Source organism: Metarhizium acridum (assembly GCF_019434415.1).
Source record: "Metarhizium acridum strain ARSEF 324 chromosome Unknown scaffold_141, whole genome shotgun sequence".
Classification (NCBI taxonomy): domain Eukaryota; kingdom Fungi; phylum Ascomycota; class Sordariomycetes; order Hypocreales; family Clavicipitaceae; genus Metarhizium; species Metarhizium acridum.
Window position 1 is genome coordinate 1,867,742 of NW_027094020.1, and position 12,599 is coordinate 1,880,340.

Here is a 12,599-nt window from a genome sequence, read left to right on the forward strand (position 1 = left end):
GGCTTCTTTTACTTCGCAGTGTCGTGGAGAAAATGCTGCGCCGTCTGTGGTTCTAGGATGCCGATTCGAGTCGAGTGGCGTGGATGGTTCAGCCAGGCGGATCGTGGCCATGGCGGTTGGAGAAACGAGGAACAAGGTGCAGTTCAGCTCGACAGGGTTTCCCCACCCACTGTCTCGGGCATGAGATTGATTGCTTTTAATTGGGATGGACTGGGGTCAAGGTCGCACGCTCGCAGCCAGATGCTTGGTGTGGCATGGGTATTTATTCCGCCTGGTTTTGTCCTGCCCTTTTTTTTTTTGTCCAAAGTGGGCGCCAGGATGGTCCATGCGGAAGATGCTCGATGCAGTAGCTTTCTGCGGCAAAATTCGGGATACGTGTTTAACGCTGGATTTACTATTGTGGTCCGATGGTGCGTGAGGAAAGAGGCAACATGGCCTTGTATTGGGATTCGTTGGGGCAAAGGGCTACAAGATTTCTAGCGTCTCATCAATGTCGGTCTCGTTGGGTGTGGGCGGTTTGGTACCCGATTGGTAGTGTTGACTACGTTGCCATTAACTTGTAGCGCCGTGGGTCGGAAGTTTTGCTTGATTCTATTTGCACCAAGTATTGAACATTTCAATGTCGGCTCCGGGAATATTCTGCATCAGGTGGGTATCCTACATAATCAGGAGTGGTTGCCAAAAGCAAAATAAGTTGCTTCACGTCCACGTACTCGCGCAGATGAAAGATCACGGGGGGAAGTTGGAAAAAAAAGGGAGATTTTCATCAGCCCGCCCTCCGGGTAATTCTAACATTGAGATCGGTCTGGCTAAACAGCCCTGCGTTGAACGACTTCCACGGATTCAATGGGTTAAGCAGCGTAAAGTCAAATCGTCGAAGGAGCTAAACCCAAGTTAGCATTATGATTCAAAGCCGAAAAAAAAAGACCACTACCGAGTCCGTGTGCTCACCTCGACGTAGACCTTGTTCAATTCAATCAAGGCGATATTCCGCCCCAGACATTCCCACCGGCTGCCGCTTGCAAAGGCCATCATGACAGTCTGCTCCATGGGCCTGGATTCGTCAGTGCGATCCAGCCAGCGCTCTGGCCGAAATATATCGGCGTCGTCGCCGAATATGTCTCGGTCTCGCATGATGGACCAAGGGGACCAGGCAACGTTTGTGCCCGCTGGAATGGGCACTCCGCACAAGACTTCATCCTGGGTAGAAACCTTGGGATACAAGGCTGCTGCGGGGGGAAACATGCGCAAACCTTCGAGGATGACGGCCTGGAGGTATGGAAACCCCCGTGCTTCGGCATCGGTGATGGGAGACGAGATGTGTCCATTCTCGATTTCTCGGTCAATTTCAACTTGCAGACGTGCATATACCTGTGGTGAAGTCATGAGGAACAGCATGGTCGATTGGATGGCCGTGGCGGTGGTGTCCGACCCGGCAATTAGCTGTACCAGTGCCTCTGTTTCGCTGTCCTTTTGGTCCAAGCCGTGCCTTACAAACGATCCCAACATGTCTTGTTTGACGAGAGGATCAGCGCCGTACCGCTCGCCAACGGTTTCCTTGGCAAACTTGATTACGTTGCCGATACCAGCCATATCCTCGATCCGGGGCATCATCCATTTCAAGTACGGGGACTGCAAAACACTAATCATGCCGGGTATGAGCGTAGTGGACACCAGGATATACACAGTCTGGTTCGTAGTTTCAATGTAGCGAAACTTGTCCTGGTCCTCGGCCAGATAGCCCAACGTCTTGCCAAACGCAAGCGTGGATATGACGTCTAGTGCAAAATACTGGACTTTTTGTGCCAGGTCAACGGCCTTGTAGAGGCTCTGGTCAGTCGACACATACTTTGTGTCTAGAAGCCGTACCAAGTTGGCAACCTGGTCGTCGATATGCTGGTGCAAGTTGTCGACGTCTTTGCCACCGTAGCCGGGGATCAGCTTGTTCCGGATAGCACTGTGCAACCTGTCGTCTATGGTGGAAAACGAACTGTCCCTGTAAGGGTCGATGCGCATTCCGCGATACCACCATGATCGCGTCCAGTTGGATCTCACTGCCCAGATGCGGCGGAGCTCAGAGGCATCTCCGCATACGACCCAGTTGGGGCCGATTCTCGCAACGGGTTTTGTGGAGGTGATGGGTTTTGTCTTAGCTCACGGCTTGTTCTCGATTTATTTCAAGTCATGACGGCGCTTACCGTATTTCTTGGTCGCGTCGTGGAGGATAAAGTGCATCCGTCCCGTCAATTGCATGAGCACAAGCCAGAACGGCGTCCAGGCCGCCCACCAGGGGCCAGGAACATGGCGTAGACGCAGGAATGTCGTTAGCTGGTAGGTGAGGGCCAAGGCCACGAGCGAGGCTGCCGCTGTCGAGAACCACGACATTGCCAGCAGTTACAGACTATGGTGAAGCTTTTTGGCAGGACGCGGTGTAGCGAATTATGTGATATATCACCACACGGCTGGGAAGCTGAATCACGTGCCGCGTAATGAGGCGCCCGGCTTCACGCGTCTTGATGCGTATACCCGAGTCCATTGTCGTACGCATCGTCGCCTCTTGGCCCCGAAATGAAAAGGCGTTTGAGACAATTTTCTTTGGCGCCTGTAGTCATGTGTATGCTGCTCAGGCATGTGTGCGAGTGGTGCGGATTCTTGAATGAAGTTGGTCGGTAAAGGGGTTCGAGCGACAATAAACTCCATAACAGGGGATAGCAGGTCCTTGGCATCTCCATCTCCCTGGGACATACATATGTTGCTTTAATCCCTTGATAACGTCAAATGAGTGCCGGTAAGACAGGTAAACCCTCAGGATACCTATCCAAGAGGAAGTCTATCATCAATTGATACATGTCGTGGCCAGGGAAGAAGTTTTGGCTCAACAGCGGCAAAGCCATCTTTGGCGGCTGCAGTTGCCATATAAATTGTTGCGCTTGCGAGCTGCGAAAATCAGTATCAACCTAGATTGTTTCACACAATGATCCTCCGTATGGCCGCCAACGAGCTGACAGTGGAGCATCTGGAAGAAGCGAAAATAGGCTGATAGTAGTGGCCTTTGCCATATCACAGGCGGAATAAGCGATATTTTGGCCGGCCGCATATTGGAAGAGAGAGTAAAGAAGACATGAAGTAGCGTCGAAAAGAGATTCTGCTAGACTACAAAGGAACCGTCATGGTAATATCAAAGTTGCGAGAACCAGAACCAACGCCCGCATCCCGATGCTCAGCTCTCGGAGTGGTACTTCCGGGAATCACATAGCCACGTTGATTAGAGACTAGCCGAATACCGTTTCGTACCGTGTCGGTGGAATAATGCGTGTGGCCAAAAGCCCAGACTTTGACATGGTCCAAGCCATCTTGCGCACCATCTTGGGTAATGAGGTCGGTAGCGAATGCCACCGTCCCCGTATTGCTGCTATGATCGGGATGAGAAGTGCCTGCTACACACGGTGCATGGTGCGTCGCCACTAATATTTCTCTAGGCTTCTGTCCTCCTTCCTTTGCAAGAAGAGTGATGATTTGCTCACGTAGCCAAGCAGCCTCGACCTGATGGATCTCGTCGTGTTTTTGTAGGTTCCAATCGTCAATCTTCTTGAAATCGTTGATCTTTGACTGTACAATATCGTACGCGTCCCTTGATTTTGAGGACCAGAGTGTGCAGCCTATAATAGTCATGTCGGACTCTGGACTATCCCATCGAGACTGGTTTAAGATCACGAGACGATCCGCAAGCGAAGGGTTCTTGGAGAGACGCTGGGCCGTTTCCAGGCCCAAGCTTTGGCTAAGGCCGTAAAAATCGTGGTTCCCTACGACTAGAAAAACCTTTTCGTAACGAGACGTCTGCTCTCGGAGCAATGCTCTGTAGTCAATATAATCAATCAGCCGGCCAATATCGCCAGCCAGCAGCAGAAATGGGGCTGTTACGGGGAATTTGAAGGACAAGTATTGCTGACCGACTTCAAGGTGAAGATCCGAGAGTATCTGCACGCGCCGTCGCCATGATGGACGCAATTATTTTGAAAAATTCAACCGCCTCTCTGGCCGTGCTGGGACGTGAGCAGACAAAGTTGGCTGGTAAGACAAGCGGACTGAAGCCTCGAGGTGTGTGCGTCAAATCGAGCGAGTACGAAGTACATCCACGTGCCCGAGACACCACGTGAGCCTCATTTACGCGCTCATTTTCCACCCCACGTCAAACAAGCAACCGGGGTCACTCCGGCCGCCGTTGAATCATTATGGCATGTGTGGGTTTTCCATTATCGGAGACTTAGCTTTAGCTTATTTCAGCGTCCCACGCGTGTGCCATGCTTGTGACCTTCATCAACCTTTGCCCGAGATGCTAGTAACCGGCCACGAACAGCATCGAGAAGTTTGCGCCCCGAGGTCGAGATCTGCCTTATCTGCTGCCCGATTATACTTTTAAACACCCTTCATATTGAATATAACGCTGTTCCTGTAGGGATGCCTATCGCCCAACGGAGAAGCGCCGTCAAGCTAGCGTCAATGTGAACCAGAAGCCAAAACAGGTCCTTTTCCCCTCCCATTCTGGATCCGTCTTGATCGCTGAGGAGCGTTACATCCACCATCACTTCCAAATGGCCGTGGTTTCCAACCTCTGACCTTTCACATGACGGCATAGGAAACACCCCATTCGCATAGAACAAAATCCGCGCAGGGGCAGACAACCACAGCTTCCTCCAGCCTCCAACGCAACAAACGCCGTGCATATCTCGAAGCATCACCGCTTCCATTGGCACCTGACACTTCCAGTGATACGATTGGACCCAATCACGCTCATATCCGGGATGCTTCGGCTAATCGACGCCCAAATCATCTCCTCACAATAAATGTCTCTAGAGCTCAAGTCAGCGCATGGCCCCCGAGAGGAGGGAAAATGCACTCGAGACCACATGTCAACCTACTTGAAAATAGAGCACTCGGCTTCCGAGTGCTGAATCGACATAGAAGACACCCTCCACTGACTATTCCACATTGTTAGCGTTTATTTGTTTTGCGATTTTTTTCTTTCTTGATTGTCAATTTGAACCCAAAAAAGCATATTGGACCCAGGTTTGTACCCATACATCGATTTTGGTAGAGTGAGGCAGAAGGATTCGTCCAACGGGATAATAGTAGGAAGACCCTTGAAGTTGACACGTGGGTATAAACGTGCCTGGTACATTGCGAAACACTCGTGTTAGCTCGTGGGAGTGCTGGCAGGCGTTGAAGACGGATACGTGACAACTGACCCCCTCAATCGCGGCATGGCCGAAGGTCCAATCTTGTCGACGTTGTTGCTTGGGTAACAGCGCAGAAGCAGAGACAAGAGTCGCACATAAGGCTATGAACAGACTCGGGAGGTATACGGCCAAGGATGGTGAATACATCTTGCGTAGATTCGCTGGCGTTAGTGACGCTGATGGAGGTGAAGAATATAAGCAAAGAAGCACCAACATACTATCATTGGTATTTGAGGTCAATGGAAGTGGCCTAGCCATTGTTTTCATCCTAGCCGTGGGGCGATTCGACAACTATTTATATCGTCTGGTTTTGATGGCCTACAATTGCCAGCTGATTTCCAGAAGCCTGTACTTAGTAGAAACTTTCCCGTCTCGTAATGGCGCCCTCGACATCGTGCCTTCGGCTATTTACTGATGTCATGGCCAAAAGGGGTGTTGACTAGTTCCACAGGCCGCAGAAGACTCGCCAGTGTTGGCAGGATTGTACGCGTGGTGCTTTGCGACTATGTATAAGAAGCTAATTCCCGACCGCTGCTGTCTCCCTGGGCTAGTCGCCCTATCTACCTTTTCTTTCAAACTCTTCATTGTCCAACACTGGCGCAAAGTTGGACGCTCCAAAAAAAAAAACTTGCCCGCCTGGGGTTTTGGACGTTATGGCAAGCGTCATCCAAGAGCACGAATCACTGTCTTGTTTCAGAATAATTTTCGAGTGAGTATTTACTGTGTGTGTTTTTTCTTACTTACACTTGACATCTCATGTGCCATGACGTGATCGAAATCCACCGACTTGGTAGGAGAAGAGCATAATGAGCCGACGCTAAAAGCATTGGCGCGTCGCGCGCACAATTTGGCTAAAGGCTTATGAACAGGCTAGGCCAATGTAGTGGTCACCACAGATACTTGGCACACCTCTCGACGCTTGGGGTCGAAAAGCTGCTATAAAGCGTGTAATCCGACTGCCGGCTCCCGCAATTAGTGCCGTGCCGTGGATGACCGAGTCGGTTGAATCTCATTAGTCACATGTCGCCATTGTAGGCTGAAAAGGTACGCCTGAATATCCAAGATGGTAATAATAAATATATTTACAGCAGGGAGGATTTGATGCTGCGGGAGGGAAACGAGGTATTGGCTAGGTTGTTTTCGTTAGATCTCCATCATACTTCTTAGTTGTAGTATATCTGTGTCTGAGGAGGATGTACATGTCCTATCAACGCCAAAGGCCCCTTTCAATGGAAAAAGGCTGCTATTCATCGGGGACCCCGATAAGCCCCAAAACGCCTCAAATAGCTGCTTTCCGATTGTACGAAAAAGCCTCAAAAGAAGGCTCGCGCTACCACCCTATTAAAGCCGGACCTTTAATAGCTGGATACCGTAAAACCCCTTAAATTAATGACTTTTTAGGTGACCTATTAGACGACCTTAATATCTATAAATAAGGGCCTATTTTTCGTACCTAAATAGCTTTAATTAAGGATAATTCTATTATTTAATTTGCTTTTATAGCTATTAACGTGATAATTATAAGCCTAATTTACCACTAAATTTAAGATATTTTAACGTTAAATTATAATATATTTAAGGTCTTTAATAAAAGACTTAACTAACCTAGCTATAAATATTAAAGGTTCTTTATTAGTAACCCTAATAGGTTTAAAAAGCTAGTTTTAATAGATTTTTATCGTAAGAAAGTACGCTATTAATTAGGGTATTTAGCATTTAATTAACTCTTAATAGCCTAATAAGATAACTATTATCCCTTTAAAAAAACCCTAATTTAATAATATTAACCTTAAGGCTATAATAATTATAAACCTTAATAAGGTTTAATTTAAGAGGCTTAAATTCCTTATAAATAACTATTAGATTAATATTTAAGCTTATTAAAGGTATTAAAAAGCTCTTTTAATTACTTAGTAATTTATTATAAAGACTATTAATAGTTATTATAATATAATAGTTATTAAAGATAGCGTTTTAAGATAATTAAAGCTATTTATTACGAACGACACTGCACAAGACACGGGACGGGACCGCACCGGCTAGGACAGGCACGACCCGTGGGCACAAGAAGAAGGCAGGGGCACGTGACCAGCCACGTGACCCAAGAGGCGATCGAAGAGGTTAATGTTTAAACACATCGACCAGGGAGAATTAAACCAACCGAACCTCAAGCCAGTTGATCAAGGTTTGAAGGGATTAATGGTTAAGCTAATCGATCTAGGACTATAATAGAGAGATAGACGAATACTTAAGGAGGAAGTATTCCTATAGTTAGATAGTCTAGTTCTCTATTAATTAATCTAAGTAATAGTTTTACTATTAAGAGTTATACTCTTAACGGCCTTATTATAATACTACTTAAAAGCTACTCTGTAGCATTTAACCTGACTTACTTCCTAAGAAACAGACCTACTGTGCCTTAGAACCTAAGCCACCGTTACACTATTATAAGCCTAATTATAGCTTATATTATAGGAATATAAAAGAGAGGTTTTATTAAAATATAAATTAATATTAAAGGGCGCTAATCGTACGAAAATTAAGGCTTAGATTATAAGCTAATAAAAGGTACTAGTAGAAGCTTATTAAATTAACCTATTTAATATAAAAGAGCTTTAATTAACCCTAGATTTCGTAGCTATAATAGCTTTAATTAACCCTATATTTTTAAGCTACTAGAATAATTATATTTTAAACCTCTTAAACCTTAATAAGAAAGGTTAAATAAATAAGGTTTTAAATAACTTTTAAATTAGTAATTTATATAAATAGTATTACTAGTATTAAAAGGCTATGAAAGGTAAGAGCGGTTTTTTATTCTTTACCTTCTAAGAAAGCCTATTATTATTAAAGACCTTAAATATATTATAGGTATTAAATGAACTTAAAAACAATTAGTAAAAAAGGTTAAAGATAACTTTAAATTACCTTTACAGTTAAAAATACTATTATTATTAGTATTTATACCTAAACGAATCTCTTAGAGATTTAATATAAAAGCCTAACGCTAAAATTGAAGCTTAAATTTAATAGAAGCTATTAGACTCGTCTATTAAGAACTAAGGTAAAAGTTAATTAAGCCTATTAATAAGCTTTTAATTAAATTAATTAAAAGTAATAGGAAAACCTAAAAATAAAAGGAATCGCGTTTTTAGGTTAAATTTAATAATAATAATAAGGTATTCTTTAAAATAAAGGCCCTTATTAATAAGGTTCTTTATAAGATAAAGGCCTTTTACGAGCGCTAGGGTAATCTAGGCCTTAATAGCATTAAATTAAAGAAGCTAATAAATGCTTTTTATAAGTATTAATTAAAGAAGCTAATAAACGCTTTCTATAAGTATTAAAAGCCTAGAAAATTAATGAATAATACAGCCTATAAAGGTCTAGATATTAGAGGGCTTAAAAGGTTAAAAAATAAGGGTAGCTTAAAGGGCCTAAAAACGCTAAAAACGCTTAAATTAATGAAAAAGGCTATAATTAATAAAAGTATAAGTTAAATTACGTAAAGCAAGTAGCCGCGTTATTTATCTAGTTAATCTATAAGAATATTTACCCTTTAAGAGACTCTTTTATCCTAGATTTTAGGTTAAATATATACATTTATAATAACCTTAATTAATTTATTAACTATTAAGTTCTTTAATAGCTTAAAGAAGTATTTATAAGTAATATAAAGCTTTAAATTAAAGGCTATAAAAAGATCTCTTTATAAATATAAATAAAGCTCTTTTAGTTAAAGTAAGTAGCCTTTATTTTAACCTTTCATATAAATATAGCTTTATTAGATAGCTTTTTAAAAAAGAGCTATAATTAAAACCTAGTTATAAAAGTTATATTAAAGGATAATAAGGTTATCTTTTATATAAGGCGTTACTTTAAGTAGCCTATTATTAAATTTAATAAAATTTATTAAATTAAAAGCTTTTAATTTAATTTAGTGTAATCTTAACCCTAAAAAATAGCCTTTATTAACCTTTAATACTAATAGCTAGGCTACTTAAACGTAAATAGCCTTAAATATTTAATCTAATAGACTATTAAATTAAAGATTTAAGGCCTTATATAAATTAATTATAAAGCCTATTTTAAGGCTAAGGTTAAAAGGGTTATCTCTTATAAAAGCCCTTAAATAATAAGCCTAAGACTCTTTTAAAGGATTTATATTAATATCTTTTAATTTAAGCCTAACTATAATAATAAGTTAATAGCTTTAATAGTTAAAGATAAATTCTTAGGCCTTTTAATAGTCTTTAAGCTTAAAAATATTACTTAAAATACCCTATTATTAGCCCTTTAATTATTTAAGGCTTAAATTTAAAGGTAATATTAATTAAGTATTTATTAAATCTATTAAGATAATAATAAAAGCCTTTAAATAGCTTATAAGACCTAGGTTAACTATAAAGGTATTATTAATAAGCTTATATTACTATATATACCCGCTTAAAATAGCCTTACTAAAAGGTTTAAGAGTATTCTAGGGTTAAAAGCTCGTATAATATAGCTAATAGTTAACCTTTCTATTAAATTATAGCTTAAAATTTAGAAAGCTACTACCTATCTTTATAATCTATTACTATAATAAGGCTTAGACTAAAAGACGCCCTTTTAATAGCTTTAATAGTAGCTCTAATTAAATAATCGCGATACAGGTTATTTAAATAGGCCTAATATTACACATTTAGTCGCGTATAGCTATAGGGCCTATCTAATAACCAGAGCATTAGAAGTAGTGTAGTTTTATAGTTTTATAGTTTTTATAGTTTCGAATATAAAAAATTATATTAAATCTAATAAAATACTTATAGAATTATAAGTTTTACGGATAACTAGTATAAATTCTATATTATAAGCTTATATAAAAAAAGTGGGTCCTTATATAGCATTATAAGCTTAAAACTTAAAAAACTATAAAATGTAGTTTTTATAGTATAGTGTAGTGTAGTGTGTTTTTAGAAAATTACATAATCTAGTTTTTAAGCTTATAATAAGCTAGAAGGGCCCACTTTTTTATGTGAGCTAATTGGTTATAATATTAGCTAATTTATGTATTTATTATTATAATTTAAGTATTTTATTAGATTTATTATTAAATATTTAAGCTTTTTTGAAAATTGAAAATGTAGTTTTCTTATTAATACTCTGCTAATAACCTAGGAAGCCCTTTAAGGCATTCCAAAACGAGCTCTTAAGATAATAGCTCACGTAGAAATCGGCTACCTTATTAAATACAACTCTATTAATATCTTTCGTATATAGATTCTATTAAAATTAAAGTTAAACGGGTTAAAGATATAACCTTTAATAAAAAAACCTTCTATTAATATTAAATTCATTAAATTTAATTATAAAAGCTATAATAGCTTAAATTTTTAACCTATATTAAGTCTAATAATAATAATAATACTAATAAGATATAATCTATTATTAAAGTTAACACTTAAGGCCTTTAAGCTAATTAAAAAGAAAGTTAATTATTTAAATTTAACATTTTTAAAGACCTTAAATCTAATATAAGCGGCTCTTATTAAAACCTTTTAATACTAGCTTTATTAGAGCCTTTTAATTAAGATAAAAGACCTTAATAGTTATAATAAACTTCTAATAAAGCTCTTAATAGCTTTTATAATAGCTTTTTAATTAAATAACTTAAAAGGCTATATAAAAGAAGCCTACTATTTAAACCTTAATATTAAAAAGAGCTATAAAAGTACCCTTATAAGCTTAAATTTAAAAAGGCTACTTAAGCTAAATATAATACCTTAACTAACTAAGAGACCTTTTAACTCGTTTAACTTAATTAAATAAAACGATTATATTACTTATTACTATTAACTTAAGTGTTTAAATATAAATATAATAAATATAAATTCATTAATAAATTTAAGGCTTATTTATACGTATAAGGTAACCTTTAATTACCTAATAATAAGAAGATTTACGTTATAACCTTAGTTAAAAGGTTATTCTAAATCTTAATAGTAATTACAGTTAAATTTAACCTAAAAGCTAGGTAACTTAACGCGGTTAATACCTTTATAAATAGCTTAATTAATAAAGAGGTTTACGTTAAATTTCTTAAAGGCTTTAAAAGGCTTAGTTAAATAATAAGGCTATTATAAGCCTTATATAGGCTATAAAGGTTAGCCTTATTATAATAATAATCCCTTAATAAGACCTTTAAGCTACTAGATCTAATACCTTCTTTAAAAGACTCTTATATCTTTAATAGCCTAATATTAATAGTCTTTTTTTACGTTAATAATATTATCTTTTTATATTATTAAATAGCTTTTAAAGCTATTAATTAAAATAATTTAAAAGCTTAAATTAACCTATAATATAAAGAATCTTAATAAGCTATAATAGTTCTTAAATATTTAGGTTCTTTAAGATAAAGCTACTTATAAGCTTTAGCTATATTAGAATTTTTATATTAAAAAACTAGCTACGAAATTTAATATTTTTAAGAGAGATAGCTTTAAAGAAAGTCTAATACCTAGAAATTAATTAGAATTTAATTTAAGTATTATAACTACTAATTAAATTCATTAATATTAGCAGATAATCGGCTTTATTAATTATATTATAATTATTAAAAGACCTAATATAATTAAACTAATAGCTAAGCTAATTAAATTCCTCTTTAATTCGTTAAAAACCTATTAATAGGTTACTAATTAAGTTATTAAGTACTTGTATTTAACGTAATACCTAGTAATTAAATTTAATAAAGGTTCTAATAACCTAGAGCTTTAAATAGCTTTTAATACCGCTTTTATAAACGATTAATAAACCTAAAAGTTATTATAAGGCTTAATAATTTAACTATTTAATAGACCTATAAGTTAAATAGCTAATAAGTAAAATATAATTATAATATCGTTTACTAAAGTTAAATTATTAGCTTTTATATATATAATTAAAGAGACTATTATAATATTTAAGCTTTTTTAATAGCTAAACCTAAAACTAAATTATTTAAAGCTTATAATATAATGTAATAACTTATAAATAATTTAGCTTATTAATAGTAATCTTTTAAGGCTTAAGATTACTCTTTATTATATTAATATTTGTAATAGCTAAATTTAATAAGCTTATTAATAAGAGACCTTTAATATTAAATTTATTTAAAGCGCTAATAATTTAGCTAATAAATTAACGAAGATTCTAATAAGCTAATAATTTAACCGCTTTATTAAGTAATTAAAGCTTATTAATATTATTAGTATTATTAAAAGAGCTTAAATTAACTAATCTAGCTTACCCTAATAGCTATTAATAGCTTTAATAGTAAGCTATTAATCTAATTTATAAGGATATATTAACGCTAAAGGCCTCTTTTAATAGAAAAAG

General features: G+C 37.5%; 3 protein-coding genes across 3 annotated transcripts; all 3 read right to left on the reverse strand.

Annotated features, from left to right (window-relative positions):
* Positions 1 to 766: 766 nt before the first annotated feature.
* Positions 767 to 2,016, reverse strand: J3458_009216 (uncharacterized protein; the record flags this gene model as incomplete). The annotated part of the gene is made up of 2 exons (XM_007815718.2): positions 767 to 883; positions 952 to 2,016. 2 exons carry the CDS (start codon positions 2,014 to 2,016, stop codon positions 767 to 769), a joined length of 1,182 nt encoding a protein of 393 aa, XP_007813909.2.
* Positions 2,017 to 3,153: 1,137 nt separating this feature from the next.
* J3458_009217 (uncharacterized protein) lies at positions 3,154 to 3,672 on the reverse strand (the record flags this gene model as incomplete). The annotated part of the gene is made up of 1 exon (XM_007815717.2): positions 3,154 to 3,672. One exon carries the CDS (start codon positions 3,670 to 3,672, stop codon positions 3,154 to 3,156), a length of 519 nt encoding a protein of 172 aa, XP_007813908.2.
* A 657-nt stretch (positions 3,673 to 4,329) lies between these two features.
* On the reverse strand, positions 4,330 to 5,078 carry J3458_009218 (uncharacterized protein). Its single transcript, XM_066119639.1, has one exon. It carries the CDS (start codon positions 4,746 to 4,748, stop codon positions 4,428 to 4,430), a length of 321 nt encoding a protein of 106 aa, XP_065975435.1. The 5' UTR covers positions 4,749 to 5,078; the 3' UTR covers positions 4,330 to 4,427.
* Between the last annotated feature and the right edge of the window lie 7,521 nt (positions 5,079 to 12,599).

Excerpts from the sequence above, each read along its gene's own strand:
- J3458_009218 (XM_066119639.1), bottom strand. The coding sequence starts at position 4,748 with ATGGAAGCGGTGATGCTTCGAGATATGCACGGCGTTTGTTGCGTTGGA.